The sequence below is a fragment of the Cornus florida genome, unplaced genomic scaffold, assembly GCF_030987335.1.
Source record: "Cornus florida cultivar Cherokee Brave unplaced genomic scaffold, ASM3098733v1 CherokeeBrave_3.0.0_Hap2_Chr11, whole genome shotgun sequence".
In the NCBI taxonomy this organism is placed as follows: domain Eukaryota; kingdom Viridiplantae; phylum Streptophyta; class Magnoliopsida; order Cornales; family Cornaceae; genus Cornus; species Cornus florida.
The window spans coordinates 108,092,280-108,116,410 of record NW_026775581.1 but is presented as its reverse complement, the minus strand read 5'-3'; the positions used below and the strand labels follow the sequence as shown (position 1 = coordinate 108,116,410).

The 24,131-nt window shown below is 35.1% G+C and overlaps 1 protein-coding gene across 7 annotated transcripts; it reads right to left on the bottom strand.

Moving 5' to 3' along the window:
* Window positions 1–1,184: 1,184 nt before the first annotated feature.
* On the bottom strand, window positions 1,185–24,131 carry LOC132283648 (uncharacterized). 7 transcript variants are annotated; one of them, XM_059785638.1, is made up of 6 exons: window positions 23,053–24,131; window positions 22,907–22,960; window positions 18,484–18,806; window positions 12,000–12,081; window positions 2,231–4,264; window positions 1,185–2,126 (listed from the first exon to the last, which is right to left on the bottom strand). In XM_059785638.1, exons 5-6 carry the CDS (start codon window positions 3,957–3,959, stop codon window positions 1,762–1,764), a joined length of 2,094 nt encoding a protein of 697 aa, XP_059641621.1. In that variant the 5' UTR covers window positions 3,960–4,264; window positions 12,000–12,081; window positions 18,484–18,806; window positions 22,907–22,960; window positions 23,053–24,131; the 3' UTR covers window positions 1,185–1,761. The 7 variants fall into 7 exon arrangements, with proteins under 7 accessions (XP_059641621.1, XP_059641619.1, XP_059641620.1 ...); XM_059785636.1 differs by having other exon boundaries at window positions 23,064–24,131; XM_059785637.1 differs by having other exon boundaries at window positions 23,069–24,131.

Sequence of the window (24,131 nt, the reverse complement as noted above, 5' to 3'; positions counted from 1 at the left end):
TTTACTTTCATAAATATAAGTTTGCGTAGGCTCTTTATATTCAGTAAGATAAGCCGGACCTAGAAAATTTCGTGAAAAGTGGCGCTTTTTAATTTGTGAAGGCAAATTTACATAGTAGATTCATTTTTGTAATTTTAATGGAGTGTTTTTCATAATTTTTTTGAAATGTAAAGTATAAAATACAAAAAAAGAAAAAAAAAAAATTAGTGGCGTGAATTGTAATTTTAGTGGGGCTTCATAAATTTCTAAAAAATTTGAAGTAAAAACTAAATAAAAATTAGTGGGGCAAATTCTAATTTTAGTAGGAGCATCTTTATAAATTTTAAAAAATTTAAGGTATAAAATGAAAATATTGAAAACCTAGCGGGGCGAATGTCCCAACTGGTCCTATATTAGATCCGTGCCTGGATAATCCTTGTGTAGGGCTATGAATATGTTTACAAATTTAAATTTATATAACTTTATGAACATTATGCTCATTAACATAGACTTATGTCAGTTTTTATATATTTAAGAATTCATCATTTTGAGCTCGTCATAAACCCAAATTGAGCCCAAAAATGAATGTGTCAAGTTCGAGCAGCTCGGCTTGATTTGATTCGACTCATTTGCATCCCTTATTTTGGTTAGAAGTAAAAATAAAAAATAAAAAATAATAATAATACTAGAAGGGTGTGCTACGCGGACTGTTCAAAACATATATATAAAGCAATCTTATTAACGCCAAAAGTTTGACTCGAATGAAGAGATGGCGACGGCGACTTTCTCTTTTTAATAATACACGTAATTAGTTCCACAACACTCCTAATATTGAGTATCTAAAAGATATGAACTCTTGGCTCTCTATTTTTTATAAACTCTTCTGCTTTAAAATATTTATTCATTTTTTTTGCTCATGAGTGATCAAGATACCATTATCATATATATATCTTGATCACTCATGAGCAAAAAAAAAAAATCATTCCTATACCATGCACAGTGAGGGTTGGATGTAAAAAAAAAATTGTTACAAAAAAAACCTAGGTCTGCATTGCATACTCCTCAAGTGTAGGTGCAGTTGGCAATTTATTTGCAAACCCAAGTGAAGCAAAAAAAATTAGAGTGGGCATATTAAGTGGTGTCTTCATAGTTCCATACAAAATAATAATATGCAACCTCTACTGGAGGGAGGTAAGAACTCCACATTTCTACCAAAAGAATATATCAAGATCAATCCTTCTGGATCAAAACAAGCTATTCGACCCAATTCTGCAGGTGTTATCGAAGATTTATTACAATCTAAAAATCACAATTTTTATCAGTACCAAAAATAAATAAATAAAAATAAAGCTGTAGGTATTTCCAACAACACAAAAACTGTAATCACCTTTGTGAACACATACTAGGTAGTCAGAACATCATCTGATCCTTGAATGCCTCATGGACATTGCATAACTAGAACAAATTTATATAAACCCCTTCATGCAAAAGTAACCAGCAAATTCTGAACTCCAAGCCCAAACCTCAGTGCAAAATTGCAAAACCAATTGTTCACAGAACCAATATTTCCCATTCAATTATGACATATAGCAGACAAATGAATAAAAGTAGGAGTTTGTCAAGAATGGCCAAATCTGTGGTGACAGAAGCTCTTGATCTACCTTTGTGCCAAACAAGGCCAGTCCAAGAACCCTAGAAAATTTAAATCTGATCTCCCAAACTGTCTGATCCTCTTCTTTTTCCACTTTCATTTTAAGATATCTACTCACCTGGGTCCTCCTGTTATGGATGAGAAGTAGAAGGTCCTTCTCCATTAATAGCCCCTCCATCGGCAGTTGCATCTCCACAATCCACGTCCATCCACGCTGCTTCATCCACAGGCCAATCATCCATTGGGTCCATTTCTTCATTCACTGTGCCATCAGTATGACCCAACTTGAAGTTCCGCAACTGCATATTATACTGAACAAATGTCAGATCAGTCAATCGTTCTTGCTCGATACGATTCCTTCCTTTTGTGAGCAGCTTCTCGGCCAATGTCCTCTTGAGCCCATACTTTGAAGCACCATCGCACGTCTGGCTTTGAACTCGAATGGCCAGTCTCTGCAGTTCAGGACATTCTCCTCCATAGTAGGACCACCAAACAGCTGCAGCCAAATTTTATAGGATACAAAATTAAAGTCTTAATTTCGAAATGATCAAAATAGATAAAGACGTAAACAATCAAGAGGACACAACAGATCTCTGTAACCTGGAGGAACATTCAATCGTTGGTCAATGGCACTTCCCTCGCCAAAGGCACCCTTAGCCTTTCGATACTCATCAATTTGTAGCAAAACCAGATCCTGAACATGTTTGTCTTCCACCATATGGAAAATGGAGCATGATAGGCCACTGAAAACCTCAGTATCAAAGAAGAAATCACTTGAATAAGTAAGAACTGGGTTCAAAAAGTAACCGGCACAATGAAGAGGACTGTGGAGATGCTGGTTCCAAATCTCATCAATTACTTCCCAGAACGGCATGTACTTCGCTTCCTTCTTTCTAAATTCCTCTTTAATTGTTTCCTTAACCTGATCCATCGTTTCATATATTAAACAAAGTTTCGGCTCATCATCCCCATTGATTAATTCCAAAGCACGCACCAGAGGGATAGTTGCCTTCAAAACCATAGTGGCTCCAGACCAGAAAGAGCTGCTCTCCACTAAATTAGCTACTCTTTTCCCTTCCATGCTAGCAGCCCAGATTGAGGTATTCCACTCAGAAGAAACAATCATTTTCTTTAGGTTTGCCTTTTCTGACACAATATTCTCTATAGTCAAGAAGGGCATCGCTGACTTAATGTTGGAGGGCTTAATTAGGTCACAGCCATCGGTGTGATATCTTAGAAGCTCTAAAACTGCCGCATGACCATAAATGAATTTTGTAATGATTTTGGCCTTCTCCAATACCCCTTTAATGACATCTATAGCTCCAATTTTCTCTAACATCAGTGCTATGCAATGAGATGCACTGACTGTCCAGAAGACTGTCCTGTGTTTTTCCATAAAAACCTTGCCTGCAGCCTGCATCCAGGCTGATGCAGAATATGTAACTATTTGTACCACATTCTCAACCCCAACCTCCCCAATAACTTCATCAAGAAACAACTGGAAGGCATCAACATTTCCCACATAGGATGAGATATCAAATGAACGAAGATAAATAGGTCCTTGTGGGCAATCAACTAGAACATTGATCAGATCTTGACCCTTCCCATCGATCCATCCGTCCAGTATAACGCTGCACCCAGTGCTTTTCCATGAATCTCTGATCTTCTTCACATACTGCTGCATCTCTTTTACTTCTTCCTGAAGGATCCACCCTTTCAACCCCTGACAAGTGGGGATCTTAAATCCAGCTTCACCACAAGCTAGAGTGGCGTTAATCATTTTCTGGAAGCTAAGAGATTTCGCAACACGAAAATTAATGCCAGATTCACAGAAGAATCTACCAATGCATTTTTGAGCTTCCCGTGACAACGGACTTTCTATTGCATTGGTAGCTGCTAGGGAACCTATTCTTCCCTCAGAAAAAGAAACAGATGCCCTCTCACTGTTTTTTGATGTAGAGTTCTCCTTAGCCCGCTTTTTGCTCCCACATCCAACTGTTTGAGTGGTTTCCAATGTATTACCATCACCATTCGAGTAAGGAGACCAATTCCTCTTCCAAGGAAGGTTTGGGTGGCGGAGCTCCCCGACTTCCTTGCTCAAGTTTCCTCTTTTCGATTCAAAGAGCTTGTTTCTCATTAGTTCCTTCACCACTGCAGGAACTTCCATACAAGGAGATACATCTCCCCTTATGCCTCCTAAATGGTAACGAAGGCGGCTGAAGCCACTGCTTATAACTTTATCACAATAGTTGCATTTAACTCTTCCCTTTTGCCCATCAAGAGCCATACCGTGATCATGAACATCAATGGAGACTTCATTCGCAGCCATTTTTATTAAATGGATCCGGAAGCCCTAAATAGGTGGTAATCAATCCTACGGTAGAGAATGTATTGCAAAACTGACCAATCACCTTCTTTTTCCTTTTGTTTTTACCTCTTCTTTCTTCCCCAAGGGTTATTGCTCCTCACCAAGTAATACTATAACCAACTCCTGTACTTTTATACTGATCTAAACTAATTTTAGTGATGTGAATGAACAATTGAACTAGCCAAAAATCATGAAAAGCCCATGTATGAGTAAAGCATTTCCACTAAGGTAGGACTGCAAACAGTTGCGAGCTCTAGAATTTGGTCCTGAAAAGTCAAATAATTTACAACATAAAAAACAGAGGTTTACACAGAGTAGTTCAGCCATAGTCCACCGAGTTCAACCATTGACATCATAAATAATTTACATATGAATATATATATATATATGGAAGAAAAAAGGCGCAATAAGTAATGTATTTCAAACAAAATATATAAAATCACAATAAAGAAAACAGAGGCAATATAGAAAATCTACAATATCACAACTGTGATCTTAATGAAAAAAAAATGCAATGCACCAACAATGATAAATGCATTCCCTATACATACTAACATAATAAATCCTTCTAAACTCTAATATTTCAAGATGCAGAATTATAATCAATGGCATGGGTTGCAATCACATGCACGTTTTTTTTTTTCCCTAGTTAATCACATGCACTTCAATACTACTGTTTCAAAATGTTTTCAACAAAATAAAGAGCATTGATAAATTAATCCAAAATCTTACACAAGGAACTCAAAGAAAAAATACTGCGTGTGCAATTCATAACTAGTTCATCAGAAAGAAAGCAAAATAAGAAGAGGACGATAACAACAACAACAAACAAAGCCTTGTCCCAACTACTTGGGGCAGGCTACATGCCATTCCACTCTATTTAAGGTCATAACAGTCAACCATATTTTATCATATCCTTCATTACTAACTCTACCCACGTAAATTTTGGAATTCCCCTTCGCCTAACATTACCCTCAATGTGGACCATGTCACTCTTCCTAACAGGCGCAGTTAAAGGTCTTCTATGCACATCCAATCTAAACCGGTTTTCTCTCATTTTATCTCCAATTGGTGCTACTTCAATGAAGCAAATAGAGATAAACAAAAACTTTTTACAATAGTAAGAAAGACTAGAATTACTCCAATCACCATTGGAGCCTAGATTTCTATAGAAAAATCTGGGAAAAGCCTTAAGAGTAGTGAATAATCTAAAAATATCTCAAAATTATATTGATTTAAGATTTGTTACAACAGAGGGAGACAGAGTGTTGTTCCCTCATATGATATGACTACTAATGACTCTTGATTTCTCCTAGAATGCCTTTCAGAATCCCCACACAGCATTAGTAACATTTTACAACTTCCCTAGGCTAAAACTTAGTAGTTTCAAACCTTATTTAATAACTTATCCTCAAACAAGGAAAAATCTTGACTTCATTAAACAACAAGACACTTTCCATGGCACCATTCTTTATTTGCATCATTCAACCATCTGACGAATGTGTTCACTCTAAGGTCTTCTCTGCACATGTCCAAAATAAGACGAGGACAATTACAAAATACACACAAAAGGATGACATGAGAGCGTATTGGAGACTTGGAAGAACACCCAACTGTACTTCAACACAAATTTAGAACAGACTTATATTTATACTAAAATAAAATAAAAAATATCTTTAATGGGATCAAATTCCAGATAATTGCTATCACAAAAAAAAAATCAGATTTTCTTTCGTTGAAGAATAATCTAGAAGAATGCATTATGAAACCAAAGGAGACCAAAACAGTAAGGCATGTAACCAAGATTAATTTTCTAGTTTAATCCGGGAACAACATTTTGCTCCTGAAGTTACCTACCTTTCAAATAGCCTCCTAGACCTTTTTTTTATCCTTTCCTAATAAATCCACGCCCTCCTTAATTACTTTTATGATTAGGTATCCCTTTTTTTATATTAGTTGTTAACGAACTGAAATTGAGTAAACAGAAAAGAGGATGATCATCACCTAAGGTGTGTATAGGCTGTGACAAGGCATACATTGTCTACTTGTAACATCCACAAAACTCTAAATTTAACAGACAAAATTCTTCTGGTTCAGATCAGATGAGATGTCTCAACTCATACATGATGACAAACAAGTGAACAAGAAAAAGGTAAGTTGTACTTTATACAAAGGTTTGGGACCTTTCATTGATTTGAATTTGAATTTTATATTCCTATAGGTTAGTTTACTTCAGAATCTGTTAGACATGGATTAGAGTGGTGCTTAATGGACTATATAATAGGTCAATGTATGTTACTGAATCTATATATGAGGCTTTTAGCAGGTGCAGAATAGTCTTACTACTGAAAGTTCAAACAATTTCTCTCTTTATCTAACACTTACAACCAGCACCGCAAACCCATAACAAATAAAATTAAAAATAATAATAATGATATGAAGTTAATGCTCAGAGTTTACTGTTACAGTGCTGGAACAATTCAGGAATGACCCTAATATGCACTTATTTACATTCCATTTATCTGACCAAGCCCACATCAACCCTTACCTTTCTTCCTAACTTTCTCACCTTTAGTTCAACACATAAATTATAAAATTAGTTGGTATATAGAATTTTCAGTGAAACCAAATTTCTGAAATTCTTATGGTTATCACTTGTAGACCAAACCAATTACATCCCTTTTATCAACAGCTCCTACAATCTATCTTCCCCCTATTGTTTAAGTCATAAACCTACAGCATTACAGAACATTAGCCCACCATAAACTAAACCATATAAGGTATTCTCCATGTTTTCAAAAGTTATCGTGCATCAATCAACAGTAAGCTCTTTTCATTATTTATCATCTTCCACTTACTTACTTTTCCAACATTTGTACTGCTCAAAGAACCAAATGTCACCCTAAACCAGTGCTTTTTCTAACCCAACGAAATCTTTGAGTACCTACAAAAGGTATTTTACTCTTTCTTCTTAAGGAGTTGTCCTCCATTTTCTTGCATTATGACAAATTTTACTCAGAAGCTTAATGGCACCAAAGCTTCCAGCTAAGATGAAATGATGAAGCACGATGTCTCTACCACCATACAAATTGAAAACAACACCTATGTTTCAGTAGTGACTTAACCAAAAAGGTCAGGATGCCGGATTTTTTGCAAGATCTAATCAAAATGTATATTTCGACCAGCGGCCATGCATGAATGATATCCTTTTTCATCTTAAAAAACCAAGAGGTTATTTCAGTCATTATTTAAATGATTTTCATTCGAGAAATCACACAAGTTTCTGGATACAGTGACGGGATTGGGCATACTAATTACATGGGACAACCAAGTGTTCACCTAGGGGCCTTTACTTTGAAATTACTGCTTGCAATATGGTGATGGGATTGGAATTCATTATATTGAGTTTCTACCAACAGGATGTGCATGTTATTTTGATTATATAGAGATTTTAAACAGGATGGGATCCTTCTGATTCACAATCACTGATTGTTCTAGAAGGTAACGAATTTTGAAGCACCAGATTTTCAATATTGATGAGATTCTAACATGGGTTGTGGATTTGAAACATATGGATCTAGATATTGATGAACAAATAAGTTATTCAACCATCTATTACATGTAATCTTCATAATGCTCAAGAAAGGTCAAATGTTTCAAATAATTTGCAAGGTTTCAATCAATCATTATCTCATTAACAAACTACAACTTTGCTTCAAGATGAGGTATCCATACACAGAGAAGGGAAAAAAAAGGAAAACAAAACAAAAAAAACGAAAAAAAAACATAAAAAATCTCACAGTTCCAATGTTTCTAAATAAAGCTTTTACACATAATTATACACACTAAGGAACTTTACACGCAGGTGATGCAAATAGTTTCTCCCATACCATATAATTAAAATAAGATTTCTTGATGCTCACAATAAAGAAACTGCTCTTAAATAGTATAAAACAAGCACACATAAAACAAAACCAAAACCAAAAGCTAAATATTTTCTTTCTATTGTGGAGGATGTGTGGGCATAACACCGCATGACAAAGCCTTCGTCAGTAATTATTTCTCAGCCGAACTTACTGCACGAGATTTTCTGCACACATCACAGTGTCATCATCCATGCATTGAACTTTCTCACATTGGACCTTCCATTATAGCTTCGTCATGACATTTAATCATAAATTCCCTCAGTAAGATTACAGAAGCCCAAATACTACGTAATCATTGATCCATTATTTACTTTATGAAGGTTGAAAATCCAAAGGCCTGTGATTCTATCAAGATCATTATTTCAACTGAAAATTGATGACACAGAATACATTTAAGAATGCTAATTTGGAAAAGAATCAACGACTTGACCAAAAGACATTAAGGATTTCTCATGGAATAATAAATAGGTTCTAATCAGATCAGAGTTAATCAAGTTTTCTACTCTTCTTTGTTTTCTTTTTTTGCATTACCTTTCATAATCACTAATTTAGAATTAAGCATGAGAAACTAAGAGACTGTTACATTGTCAAGGAGAGTAAAATTAAAGTCAAGTGAGGCAGTTCGTTTCCCTATAAAGAAAGCATGCATTGAAGATTTCCCTGAAAGAGCAGTCATTTAAAAATGAAAACAATCTTAGTTTTTTTTTTTGTCTTCTAAATAATGGTATGGACTTCTTGACGCCTGAAAGAACTACAAAAGTCAGACACATAGATATGGGTAAAAGTTTTGACATTGTTTATTTATTGGTAAATTTTTTTTTTTACTGCAATACCAAAAGAGCTGGAAAAAAGAAAAAAGAAAAAAGAAAAAAAAAAAGAGGGAAAAGAAAAGGAGATTCTAAGGAACAGAAAGATAAAGCAGATAAATTTCAGAGGCCATAGCAACTTGACAGAGATTTCCTTTCTAAGATCACAATCAGAGCGCGCGCGCACACACACACACATATGTACTGTAACCATTCAGACAGATTCACAAGATCAAGAAATAATGATAAACATTTTAATAGCTGAACTAAATTGGAATTGGAGAGAAGAAAAAAATAAAGATTAAAAGGAAGACGGAGGCTTTACCTTGTCAGACTGTGGGGTAAGGTAACAACTAACCCAGCAGTAGAATAGAAGCAAAGAAGAAGAGGGGGCCTGTCTCAGCACTGTTAATTTAGGTTGCCATATGTTTTTATATCATCAGCTATGACAGAAATAAAATTGCACCCGACTCATTGGATAGAGACGACGTTTGCTATTATTATGACAAATATGATGCCCATTCTTTATTCTCTGTGTGTGCGCACGTGGCAGTCAGCCTGTGGGCAAAAGAACTAGAACTGGTAGTGGTAAGAAGTGATAGAGTAGTAATGTTCTAGTTGGTTAGATTCCTCCCTTTTTTAGAGCTCCGACATGTGCTGGACATTTTTTTGGTAAGTAAAAATATATTAGAAAAACGTTCAAAAGGGGAACGTGTCCCTAATACAAGAATAAAAAAGGTCTAAGGACCAATGGAATCCAAGAGATCAAAGAAATCATCAATCGAGGAACAAGCACTTCCTCTTACATAAGAGAACAAAGAATAAAGAATATGAATTTTTAAAGTAGCTAAAGACAATTCTTTTCCTTCAAAGGATCTGTTATTCCTTTCATGCCACAAGCACCACCAGACACAATGTGGAACAATCTTCCAATAATCCCGAGCTTGTTCTTTGACAGGACACCTTGTTCTTTGAGAGGAGTGCTTAGGCATGACCCAAAGAACGCCAAACATGCTAAAAATAAAACTCCAACAATCAAACGCCACAGGACAATGCAAAAGAATGTGGTCCACGGATTCACTATCAGCTTTACATAAACAACACCAATTAACAATGATGTTGCCTCTCTTTCTCAAATTGTCCAATGTCAAAATCTTCCCCAATGCTGGACATATGACGTCTCAGATGCCTATTCCCACCTCAACCCGCAGCCCGACCACAAACTCATGCTTCCGTAAACACACGACTTTCCTACTGTTTCCCCACATCAGGGCATAAATATTGCACCAATTGACATCACTCAATTAATCTATCCCTTCCCACTTGCAGGAGAGAAAGAAAAGAGAAGGAGTGATAGAATTGTCCCTCACATGATGGTGGAATGATGATTGATGATGACGACTATGACGATGCTGAGGTCACCTCAGTCCTACGTACAGAGAGTGTACCGAAAAAAGAAAATTAAAAAAGAAATGTAAAAGAGAGAGAGAGAGACAGAGAGAGAGAGAGAGAGGGATTGATAGGTCATTGAATACAAGGGTACCGCCAAATATTGAGGACAAATCCAGGTTAGGCCAATCTGAGGTCAAGTGAAGAAGGAAAAAGAAATACTAATAGCGGCTTTGAAAAGTCCATAGTAAATGCTTTTTGCCAAATGCCTTTAATGTCAATTAATTGTTGTTAGTTTACAAGTTCACAAATTTTACCAAAGCATTAATGCAACCAACGGCCACATTTATAAATGCTGAATCCTCCCAAATTTTTCTCCAATTAATTTATGTTTCTTGGTTTGGAAAAATAAAAGAGAAGGAAACTTTTCCATCCAAACATCCAATTTTGCCACCAATCAGGCACCTTTGTTTCTCATTTCAAAATTCTATAACTCTAGTAGCTGACTAGTCTAAAACAACAAATACTTAGACAACCCATAATTTGCTTGTTTGACTGTACTCTGAGAGGGATGGAATTGAAAAAGAGTAATGCTACTGAAGTACCATTTTCAGTAGGTAAATTCTCCTTAAGTTGCTTACCTTTCAAATAGGCTTCTTAGCGTTTAAAAATGAATAAATCTAATGGCCTCAACTTTTACTTTCTAATAAACTGGACTCTTTGGGAAGCAATGTATAGGATTGTAAGTTTCTCCTTTAAAGGAAGGAATTGAAATAGAAAAAACAAAGGAAAATGATATTTTAGTTCCTAAGATTCATAAATTTTGTTAAACGGAATAACTTTTATAGTGCTAATATTCTACAAAACCCAAAACTCTTCCTGATCTAGGCAGGTGACATGCCTTGACATACCTAATGCCAAGAATAAGAACAAATAAGAGGCAAGTTAAATTCATGCCAAGAGCAAGTGGGACCTTAAGTAGTCATGTATTGGTATAATTTGAGTCTTCATTTTATATTTCCATAGGTTAATTTACTTCTTGGTAAATTTAAAGTTTGTCAAACATAGGCTTCAGTGGTAATTCATGGGCTTTATAACGAGTCAGTTTGTGCTACTGGGTCAATAAATGTAGCTTTTAGTAGGTCTATAATAATCCTGATAGTCAAAGTTGTTTCAACTCTTCCCTTCATCAAATAAGTATTCCTAGGAACACAAACCTACAAAAAACCCCAAGTCAATCTTTACTTTATGAAGGTAGAAATTTGCAAAAGGTCTAGAAATGGCAATCCATTAAGGTCATTATTTAAAAAAATAAAAAATCAATGACACGCTCAAATGAAGAATGCTAATCATAAGACATTCACGATTTCTTATGAAGCAAATAGATGATCAGACCACTCGGTGAATCAGGTTTTCTAAATTTTTCCCCTTCTTAAATGGGGCTTTAGGTTAAGAATTCGAAACAAAGGAGACTAGGAGGATGATCATTAAGGAGAGTAGCACAAAAGAGGCTATTGCCTTCTCAAGGCAGCATAGATGGAAGAGTAACCCGGAGATCGGTCAGTTAAAATTGAAGTTTGGTCAAAAATAGCAGTTTTGACATTCTGATGCCTGAAAGAACTACAATAGATAGAATACGGTAAAAGCATCTAAGACTATTTATTTACTTATATATTTTACTTCTATTCAGAATTTGTAATGCAATACCCAAAGCAAAAAAAAAAAAAAAAAATGAAAGAAAGAAAAGAAAAGGAGGGTTTTAAAAACACAACGAGATAACTAATAAGACAGATCACTTGCAGAATACAAAGACATACATAGCCATTCAAATAGGTTCAGGAAATCAAACACAGATAAAAAGGAAAAGAAAGAGGCTTTACCTCAGATAGTGGGGGTGAGGTATAACCAAGCAGGCAAGCTTGTTTCACTAGTGAATGGTGATTTGCACCTTAAGAACACCACCTACAACAAAAACAATAGACGGAAAACAAAGAATTAGAACAGAAGCAAAGAGGAAGAGGAGATTTGTCTGAGGACTGTGGACTAGGGTTGCCAATTGTATTTTGTAGATTTATATTCGTATCATCGGTTACAATGGAAGTAAAATCGCACTCATGTGATTTGGATAGAGATGTCATAATTATGTAATGACAAATATGGTGCCGTTTCTCTCCCTCTCTCTCTCTCTCTGAGTCAAGTCTGTGGGCCAAACCTAGTAGTAATCTCTCTCTCTCTCTCTCTCTCTCTCGGAGTCAAGTCTGTGGGCCAAAAAACTAGTAGTAATGGTGGTGGTAAGAAGTGATAGATAAGTAACGCCCATTTGCTTAAAATCCGTGGTGGTAAGAGGAAATAAAGAGGTAACGCAAATTAGCTAAAACTCCTCCTTCCTCCAGTGCTCTGACGTGTGCTAAACAAATGTCTCATATGTCCATCGCCACCTAAATCCCACCCTAAACAGACACACATGGTTCCTCGAAGCTGTGGCTTTTCTATCATCGGTTACAATGGAAGTAAAACTGCACTCGTGATTTGGATACAGATGTCATTATTATGTAATGACAAATGTGGTGCCGTCTCTCTCTCTCTCTCTCTGAGTCAAGTCTGTGGGGGCAAAAAACAAGTAGTGGTGGTGGTATGAAGCGATAGAGAGATAATACCCATTTGCTTAAACTCCTTACACCTCCAGAGGTATGACGTGTGCTAAACAGATGATGTCTCAGATGTTCATTGCCACCTAAATCCCACCCCCAAACAAACACACATGGTTTCTTAAAGATGTGGCTTTTCTAGTGTTCCCATCTGGGTAGTGTCCGCATCTTCCAATCAGGCTGTCCCATGTCAGGGCATAAGGATTGCCCCTTTGACGTCTCTATATTCATCCCCTCCCTTACCACATCCAAGAGAGGGAGGAGAGGAGATTGAATGACATAATTGCCCCTCACACAATGATGAATTGATGACAGATGATGATGATGACAACGTGATCTGGACTCCTGACTGCAAAGCAAGTGGAAAAAAAAAAAAAAAAAAAAAAAAAAGGGTAGGTCATTGTTCACAAAGTCACAACCAAGTGTGAGGACAACTCAGCGATGTCATGCCAGGTTGAGATGGGAGCCAAAAAGGTTTAAAAAAATAAAAAAAGAAAAAAAAACACTATAGCAGTTTCGGAAAGGCTGCCAGTAATACTTTGAGCTGAGTGCCCTTAACATTAACCAAATCAGTAACTTTGAATCCTTTACAACTTCATTAGCGTTACTGAAGTGTTTCTACATCCAATTACGACATTTATAATTGGTGAATCCTATCAAAATCTATCCAACCATTTTGCTTTCTTGTTTGGAAAAAGAGAAGAGAGCAAAGATCTCATTCTATTTATTGAAATATCAAATTTTATCCCCAATTCAGGACATTTTTGTTTTCCATATTTAAATTCCAGTGGTTGACTTGTCTGAGCAACAAAAAATCAAAACCTTTGCAACCATAATTCACATGTTTCACTGTGTTCTAGCAAGAAGGATGGACTTGAAATAGAGTAAGCTAGTGTTTCTCCTGAAGTAATATCCTTAATAGGTCACTTGCACCTGAAGTTGGTTACCTTTCAAAGGCCGCCTTAACTTTTAATTGATATATAGCCTCCTAAATGACTTCTAATTAAGTAGCCATTTTGGAAAGCTATATAAAGGCTTCTAAGTATCTCCTTTTAAGGAATTAACACATTTAGGTTGTGAGAAGCATACATGCTCTACTGGTAATAATATTCCACAAAACTTTAAATCAAGAGACGGAATTGTTATTGTTTAGTCAGGTAAAATGCCTCACGCTACCTGATTCAGAGCACGTGAACAAGAAAAAGGGCAAGTTAAATTTCATACCAAGTGCAATTGGGATCTTATGAAATCATGTCATGGTATAATTTGAGATATCATTATGTTTCTATAGGTTAGTTTACTTTTTGGTAATTTAAATTTGTTTGGGCTTATTGGTGGTCAACTTATATTATTGAGTCTACATATGTGCCTTTTTACAGGTCTAGAATAGTATTTCATACCAAATTAATGTTCGGAGCTTACTCTTCTACAGTGCATGAAACTTCAACAAACTAATTTTCCATATTAATGGCCGTTAATATCATTCAGTGGTGTGGAAGTAACTTAATTGGCCATCTGCTTGTTCACTTTTCAAATAACCTCAACTTTATTTTGATAAATTAAATAGCTGCCTTAATTATTTTCTAAGTAAGTAGCCTTTTTGGACAGTTACAGAAAGGATGATAAGTTTCCCTTTTTGAGGAAGCAATGGAAATAGTGCAAATAAATAAAAGGATAGTTTAGCTCCTAAGGTGCATTTAGGTTGTGAGAAGGCATATTTTCTCTAATGGTTGCATTCCAAAAACCCTAAATCAAGAAGACCCTTCTGTTCTAGTCAAGTGAGATGCCTTAACCAAGTTGATGCCGAGCATCATATGAACAAAAAAAGTGCAGGTTAAATTTCATGGCAAGAGCAATGAAATACGTTAGACATGGACTGTAGTGGCAATTCATTGGCTGTAGAAGGGATCAATTTATGTTGTTGGTGTCTATTAAGGCTTTACTAGGTCTAGAATGGTCTCGTTAGTCAAAGTTTGAACAAATCTTCCATCATCAAAGGCTTAATCCTTATAACCCTTAACACACACACACACACACAGACACAGAGGACCAAAGTAATGCTCAAAACTAAGTACCTATAAAGCACGGACATGTGTGGACAAAATTGAAACGACATGATAACCATAAGCCAATAAGAAAAAATTCTTAATATACAAGACAAGATATGGCAACGACACAAAAAATATATTTACATGTATATTTTGTATGTATATACATATATATATAAATCAAGTATTCCTTTACAGATCTAAAATTATAATAGTTTGTCATGTTATATCCATATATTATAAATAACGTTATGACTGTCTAACTTACAATATTAAATAAGGGCACGGAAAAAATAAAAGTGATGCTGCATGGACATGGACTTCGAAAATAATAAGACATGATATGTTCTCATTAGATCTCTCAATTCTTCTTACCCGAGAAAGACAAAGTATTTGAAACACTTACCATGCTTTTATTTTACTATACCAGAAATATGGTATTATAATGTTTCGATGTGTCAGGAAGTGTTGTCAAGTATTTGAAAAGTACTAGATACAAGTTTGAAATTACCAAAAAAAAAAATCAAATTATAGATACGTTAAGAAGTTAATGACACCTACCAACGAGTATTCGAGGAGCATCGGGCCTATTGGAATCTAATACAAATACGATAAAGATACCACTCCCTTAGAGAATTATTTGTGTTTCATAGGAGCTCACTATTTAGATTGCTGGAACAACTATCTCACAACTCTGATCCACCCAACCCTCATCAAGCCTAACCTTTTTCCGCACTTTTTTATTTTACTATAGTTTAACACCCTCACTTTCTAATTAGTTGGGATGCAGAATTTTAGGCAAAACCAATTTTTTGAAATGATAGAAACCTATCACTTGTAAACCAAGCCAATTCCTAAACTTACATCTACTACTCCAACAATATTTTTTCAACCGTTTTTAAATCATAGATCTTAAACCACTAGAAACTTTAGCCCATACGACAAAACTAAATAAGCACATAGTGTTATACTAAGTTTTTGAGAGCAATCTTCCATGATAATTGCAGTAAGCATAATGTTTCCATTATCCATTATCTTCCAATCCACTTATTTTTACTAGGTTTTTCCTACTCTGAACCAAAAAGTAACCCCTAAACCGAATACTTTCTTTGACCCAAAATATATCCTTCGAAAGATTAATGATTTACTTGTTCATCATGAAGAGACAACAAGTGGCTTCACATCCCTAATTTATAGGATTTTCATTCAAGTAATAAAATGAGTTTTCAAATACAGTTATGCGATCCAGCATGCTCTTTACTTGGGACATACAAGTTTCCAACTACGTAGGGGCCTTTATTTGGAGAATATTTTTTCCCCATACAGTGAATGGGATTGGAACTCCAACAGCTAACCAACAATAGAGTGTGCAAAATAGGTAATAGTTCTATTTTTGAATGAAAGGGTCATAGATATTTATGAAATTTGTTCCCATAGGCTAGAGGTTCGAATAATATGTCACCAGATGCTAGATATTAGTGAATAACAAATGGATTCAACCATCTGTTGCAAACTTGCACGTAATCTTCATAGTGCTCGAAATAGATAAAAAAAAAAAAAAAAAAAAAAAAAGTTCAGTAATTTGACTTCCAAAGTTTTAATCAATCATGATCTTAGTTGAGCAGACTCTACAATTTTGCTTCAAGATGTGGTCTCCACGATGATTAGGAAATTCCCATTCGAATTCCAATATTTCCAAAGAAGATCAGATATGATTTAGCTAAGATTGCTCCTTGATTCTCACTGTGAAAAATTGCTCTTAATTAGGATGAGACGATTGCAGAAAATAGACAAAGAAAAAGAAAAGCATGTCCTTCCAAGTTTGAAGGATGGGTGGGTATTGTTAGAGAATTAAAATATTAAAGTTACATCCTCTCTAACAGCTTACATCCTCTCTAACAGCTTAAGCTTTTAAGTAAATGGTGGTTAACATGGTATGTTCAAAGTACCGTCATCATAGTAATTATAATTAAGACACGTGTTTGACAAAAAGAATGCCACACGTGAGAGAAACGTGTCAGAGGATTTAAAAGTTAAAGTCACACACTCTCTAAAAACTTAAACTTAGAATAGGTGGTGATTAATAGGTATAACATTGTGCGAAAAAACATCTGTCAGTAAGTGTTTCACAGCCCAACTTCTAAAAATTAAGTTCACATATTAAAGTTCCATGCATTGAACTTCCTGACATTAAACATCCATATCATTGCTTTGCCTTGACATAAATCCACATAATTTTCCATTGTAAGATTAGCAATTTTCTATACCCGGTAAAAGATTTGTCTATGGTTCACTTCATACCAAGTTTAAATCCAAAGGCCTAGAAATGGGAATCTATCAAAATCATTATTTTAAAAAAATATCGATGACCTAATTAACACAATCAATGACTTAAGAAAAAGGCATACAGGTATTCTCATGAAGCAAATAGGTTCTAACTATACCAAATCATTTTCTCGGTCGAGTATGATACATTGATAATACTATAGCATGGGGGGTGAAACATTATCATCATCCTTTCCTTGCCTTGATCCCAATCAAATGGGGTGTTCCTCCTTCAATTCTTTCATATACTAAGTTATGCATTTTCTAATATCCTTTTTTCAAAGATATATTCTTGTTACTTTTACTTCATCTCATACTAGTTTTTTGTATTCATTGACACTCACCTATTGCTTCAACAAGGTTTTTTTTAAAATATATATATATATATATATATATATATATATATAATAAATAAAACAATTAAAGGTACATCTACTGGTCTACGTTATATATGTCCATACTACCTTTCTTTATCTTAGTATATCACTAATAGGTGCCACCTCCAACTTCGTCTAATTTATCCGTATGTCCATTCTTGTTTCAGTAATATCAATCTAGTGAGTGGCCTCTAGAATAACATGAAACTCATGTGAGGTATGTTATTGCCATCTAGAGGAAGCATTCAAGGTAGATTTCCACCTAAAGAGCAATCATTTAAAGCACTTTCGTACTTCGGGCCCGTGCCATTGTAATGAAAAAACGGTTTAATCACTAGAGCTGTCATAAAAAAAAAATTAATAAAAAAATATGTTGGTTATTTGTTGATACGTTATAAAAAGTACTTTTCACAATTAAACTACTTTTTAATTTATTTGGTAAATATTGTTTAAAACACCTCTATTAGTAATTTTACAATAATGTATTCTAATGGAGTGTTATTATATATGATAATAGTAGGACCTTATAAAAAAGGATAAAATTATTTTTATAAAAAATAAAATAGTCTGACGAAAAAGAGCTGCCTACAAAGCATTTCTTAAGCGGTTCAACAGCAATCCCAATCTCGCAGTTAAAATAATGCTGTTCTTACCAGAAAGAACTGCAAAAATCCTACACAGATAAGTGGGTAAAAACATTTAAAGTGATTGATTGATTGATAATGCTTTTATATAATTGTTGTAATGCAACTCCCAGCGCCACCTTTTTTTTTTTTTAATCTTTATTGAAAGAGAGAGAGGGTATAAAAAGAGAACGTGAAAAGACTAGTTATTTTCAGAGGGCACGTCAACATGAGCGAGAAAATACCATTCTGGGATCACATTCACAATAGAGAGGAAAAAAAATTGAAAGTAATAATAATAATAATACAATAGAGGGAAAAAAAAAAAAGACAGAGGCTTTACCTTGTGAGACAGTGGGACTAGGTAATGAAGGGCTCGTTAAGAATAGCAGAGCAGTACTGATAAACTACTATACATCACGATTTCAAATGCAATTATAAACGCGTGAGTGTAATTCTTCCTTTCCTTTCTTTTTTTTCTTTTCTTTTCTTTTCTTTTCCGTGTCCGATGGGGCTGACCGCTTTGACATCACTCCTTCCTCCTTCGTTCCAGTGATAACCACATCCCATAGAGAAACAGGTAATAAATGACATAATTGCCCCTAGCGCAACGATCTGTTGACGATGCAGAGATTCCTCTCCTCTCCTGTGTCCTCGTCCTCTTGACTGCAATGAAAGAGAGAGAGAATGACATACTTTGGACAGAAGGATCGATGGGAAGGGAAAACTGATCAATGCTCCAGTCGCCCACAAGGCCCTATTTATCTTTGGTCATTTGATATTTCAGAGTATGTTGGAAATGTTGACGCCTTCCAGTTGTTTCTTGATGAAGTTATTGGAGGAGGTTGGGGTTGAGAATGTGGTACAAATCGTTGCATATTCTGTATTAGCCTGGATGGAGGCCACAGGTAAGCAATTTGTGGAAAAGGACAGGACAGTCTTTTGGAGAGTGAGTGCAGTGCCATCTCATTGCAATTGCATAGCATTAATGTTAGAGAAAATTGGAGCTATGGATCTTATTAAAGGGGTTATTGGAGAAGGCCAAAATCATTACAAATTTCATTCCCTTAGAGAATTATTTGTGCTTCATAGGAGCTCACTATTTACAAAGCTGGAGCAACTATCTCACAACTCTATTCCACCCAACCCTCATCAAGAATAACCTTTCCCCCCACTTTTTTTACTTTAGTTTAACAACCAAACTCTATAATTAGTCGGGATGCAGAATCTTCAGCAAAACAAATTTTTTGAATTGATAGAAAACCATCAATTGTATGCCAAGCCAATTCCTAAGCTACCGTCTACACCTCCTACAATATGTTTCCACCGCTTTATTAAATCATAAATCTCAAAGAACTAGAAACCTTAGCCCATACCACAGCACTAAATAGCACATAGTGTTGTACTAAGTTTTTAAGAGCAATCTTCCATGACAGCTGCAGTAGGCATAATATTTTCTTTATCCATTATCTTCCACTCCGCTTATCTTTTCAAGGTAGTCCCTGCTCTTAACCAAAACAGTGACCCCTAAACCGAATAGTATCTTTGACCCAAAATATATATGGTGACAAGATCAATGATTTACTATTTCATCATGGAGAGACAACAAGTGGCTTCACATTTCTAATTCATAAGATTTTCATTCGAGTAATTAAATGGGTTTTCAAATACAGTTACGCAATTCAGCATGCTCTTTACTTTGGGACAAACAAGTTTCTAAGCATCTAGGGTCCTTAATTTGGAGAATATTTTTTTCTGAAATAGTGAATGGGATTGGGACTCCAATAGCTAGCCAACAATGGGATGTGCATGGTAGGTAATAGTTCTATTTTGAAGCATAGAGTTATAGATATTAATGAAATTTGTTCCCATAGGCTAGAGGTTCAAATCATATGTCACCAGATGAAAGATATTAGTGACATAACAAATGGATTCTACAATCTGTTTCACGTGATCTTCATAGTGCTCAAAATAGATTAAAAAGTTTAAATAATTTGAATTGCAATGTTTCAATCAATCATGATCTCAGTTGAGTAGACTCTACAACTTTGCTTCGAGATGTGGTCTCCTCGAGTTTCCAAAGAAGATCAGGTATGATTAGGCTAAGATTGCTCCCTGATTCTCACTATGAAAGATTGTACTTAATTAGCATGAAATGATTGCACAAAATAGACAAAGAAAAAGAAAAAGAAAAGCATCTCCTTCCAAGTTTGAAGGGTGGGTGGGTATTGTTAGAGAATTTAAATATTTAAATTACACTCTCTAACAGCTTAAGCTTTTGGAGTAAATGGTGGTTAACACAATATCAGATCATGCTAAGCCTTGAGTTCAAAGTATTGTCACCCTAGTAATTAAAATTAAACACGTCTTGAACCAAAAGAATGCCACACGTGAGAGAAATATGTTAGAGGATTGAAATATAAAAGTTACACCCTTTCTAACAACTTAATCTTTTAGAGTAGATGGTGATTAATAGGAATAACATTGTGCGAAAAAAACATCTGTCAATAAGTGTTTCACATCCCAACTTCTAATTTTAAGTTCACATATTAAAGTTCCATACGCTGAACTTTCTCACATTAAACCATCCACATCATTGCTTTGCCTGTCCGCATTATTTCAGAGTAAGATTAGAAATTTTCTATAACTGGTAAATGATTCAAACATGGTTTACTTCGTACCAAATTAAACGCAAAGGCCTAGAAATGGGAATCTTTTTTTTTCATAATTCTAGAAATGGGAATCTATCAAAATCATTATTTAAAATATATATATATATATATATATATATATATATATATATATATATATATATATATTGACAATGTATGACCTAATTAAGACTATCAATGACTTAATCAAAAGGCATGCAGGTTTTCTCGTGAAGCAAATAGGTTCTAATTACACTGAACCATTTTTCTAGGTCAGGCTTATGATATTATAGCATGGGGTGAAACATTACTCCATCCTTTCCTTGCCTTGGTTCCAATCAAATGGGTTGTTTCTTCACCAATTCTTTCACATACCGAGTTATGCATTTCTTATATCCATTTTCTTAAAAGATATCTTCTCGTTACTTCATCTATTACTAGTTTTGCTACCTCACTGACACTCACCTATTGTTTCGACAAGGTATTTCTTTTAAAATAAAAATAAATGTCTATACCACTTGAGCTTCTTTATCTTATTATATCACTAAAAGGTGCCACTCCAACTTCCTCTCCTCTTATAGTTTACTCTAATTTATTCATATGTTCATTCTTGTTTCAATGTTCTGAACCTAATGGAATGTCAGCAGTGGGATTATAGCAAATTTGATCAGAGTAATCAGTATGTATACCAGTACTTACAGATATTTAAAATTCATGGGGATGAAGATAAGTTGTTGTGGTAACCAAAATCTTTTTCTTTCAAGGCAGCTTGAGAGGCTTCCAGAGTGAAGAGGCAAGAGGTTTTCTGGTATGGTTTAGGGTGGAATGGAGGTAGACCAAGGTGGTCCATCCAAACAGTTCTGGTCTTAAACAATGCTGCTATAACCAGTAACTATTTACAGAAAAGAGGCATCTCATTAGCATCCATCTGTTTTATATGCTTCAATAATGAGGAGGGCATTGATCACTTATTTTGTAGTTGTGAGTTTGCAAGGCAAGTATGGACTGGCCTATCAGAGATTTGCCATTGGAATTTGCAGGAACCTGATACAAATCTGGGGCTGGCGCAGCAATTTGTTCACAAATTTTCCTCCAAGAGCAGTAGGAATAAAATGTCCAGAATGATATTCTCTGCTGCTTTGTACTTCCTATGGACCGAGAGGAATGAGAGGTTACATAAATCTCAGCATAGAGATCCTAGGGAACTAGTGAAACGTATCATTTGGGAAGTTTCAGATGTCTTTGGGGTATGCCTCCAAGACATGATCTCCTAGTTTTTTATTTATTTCAAGGACAAAAAAAAAAAACTAATGGATTGTTACTGCCATCTAGAGGAAGCATTCATGTAAGAATTCCACCTAAAGAGCTGTAATATAAAGCACTTTATTGAGCCAATGCTGTTGTAATGAAAAAGGTGTTTTTATCACTGGAGCTGTCACAAAATTGTTGTTATTAGAAAAATCTATTGCTTATTTGTTGATCCATTATATAAAGTACTTTTCACAATTAAAGTATGTTTTAATTAATTTGGTAAATATTGTTTAAAACAACAATTTAATTACTAATTTTACAATAATGTCTTATAATGGAGTGTTATTATCTTTGTAACAAATGATAACTTTGTTTTTATAAAAAATAAAAATGAATAAAATTGTCTGACAAAAAACAGCTACCTACAATATAACAACTCTCTGACAAAGCATTTTCAAAATATAGAAACTTTAGCTTTATTCAAAATCTCTAACATAGAAAATAAAAATAAAAATAATATATATATATATATTAAAATAATGGTGTTCTTGCCAGAAAGAATTGCAAAAATCCAACACAGATAAGTGGTAAAAGCATTTAAAGTTATTTATTTATTGATTGATAATGCTTTTATATAAGACCCAGCGCCACTTTTTTTCCTTTACTGAGAGAGAGGCATGTCAACATGAAAGAGAAAAATACCATTCTGCGATCACATTCACAATAGAGAGATTAAAATATATATATATATATATATATATAATAAAAATAAAATAAAATAAAGAAAAATTGAAAGTATAATAATAATACATTAGTGGAAAAAATAATAATAATAATTTTTTTTAAAAAAAGCAGAGGCTTTACCTTGTGAGATAGTGGGAGTAGGTAATGAAGGGCTCCTCATTAAGAACATCCATCCTGTCAAAAAAATAATAATAATAAAATAAAATAAATTTAATAAAATACGATACATCGTCACAAAAAACAGAGGATGAATAGCAGAGCAGTACTGATAAACTACCATACACGTGCGAGTGAATTTCCCTTCCTTTCCGTGTCCAATCCCTCTACTTCTATTCTTCCTCCTCCGTTCCATCAGCGGTCACCAGATCCAATAGGGAAACCGATGGAAAAATGATAGATCGAAATAACATAAGCGATCTCTTTTCTCGTCCTCTTGACTGCAAATCGAAGGGAAGGGCATGGGTCGAAAGAGTGAGAGGGCATCTGTTTCTTTTTCAAGGGGAAGAATAGGTTTCCTAGCAGCCACCAATGTAATAGAAAGTCTGTTGTCACGGGAAGCTCAAAAATGCATTGCTAGATTTTTGTATGAATCTGGCATTGATTTTAGTGTTGTGAAATCTCTTAGCTTCCAGAAAATGATGCGACACTAACTTGTGGTGAAGCTGGATTTAAGATACCCATTTCAGGGGTTGAAAGGGTGGATCCTCGCGGGAGAAGTAAAAGAGATGCAACAGTATGAGAAAGAGATCAGAGATTCATGAAAAAAAACACCGGATGCAGCGTTATACTGGACGGATGGATCAATGGGAAGGGTCGAGACCTGATCAATGTTGTAGTGGATTGATTGACCGCAAGGACCTATTTATCTTCGGTCATTTGATATTTCAGCCTATACTGGAATGGTTGATGAGGACCTTACAGTTGTTTCTTGGATGAAGTTCATAGGGGAGGTTAGGGTTCTGAATGTGGTACAAATCGGGTTACATATCCTGCATCTGTCTGGATGGAGGTTGCAGGTAAGGTATTTATGGAAAAACACAGAAAATTCTTTTGGTCAGTGAGTGCAGTGATTTCATTGCATTGCACTAATATTAGAGAAAATTGAAGCTATAGATGTTATTAAAGGGGTATTGGAGAAGGCCAAAATCATTGCAAAATCATCTCTTTACGGTCATGCGGCAGTTTGATTCTTCTGCGATGCCATTAGTTGTGACCTAATTAAGCCCTCCAAGATTAGGTCACCATTGCCGATTACCTTCTCTTCTTCTTCTTCTTCACTCTAGAGACGATGGTTTCAGAGAAGACGAAACTAGAGAAACAGAAACTGTTTGTTTAGGTGAGCGAT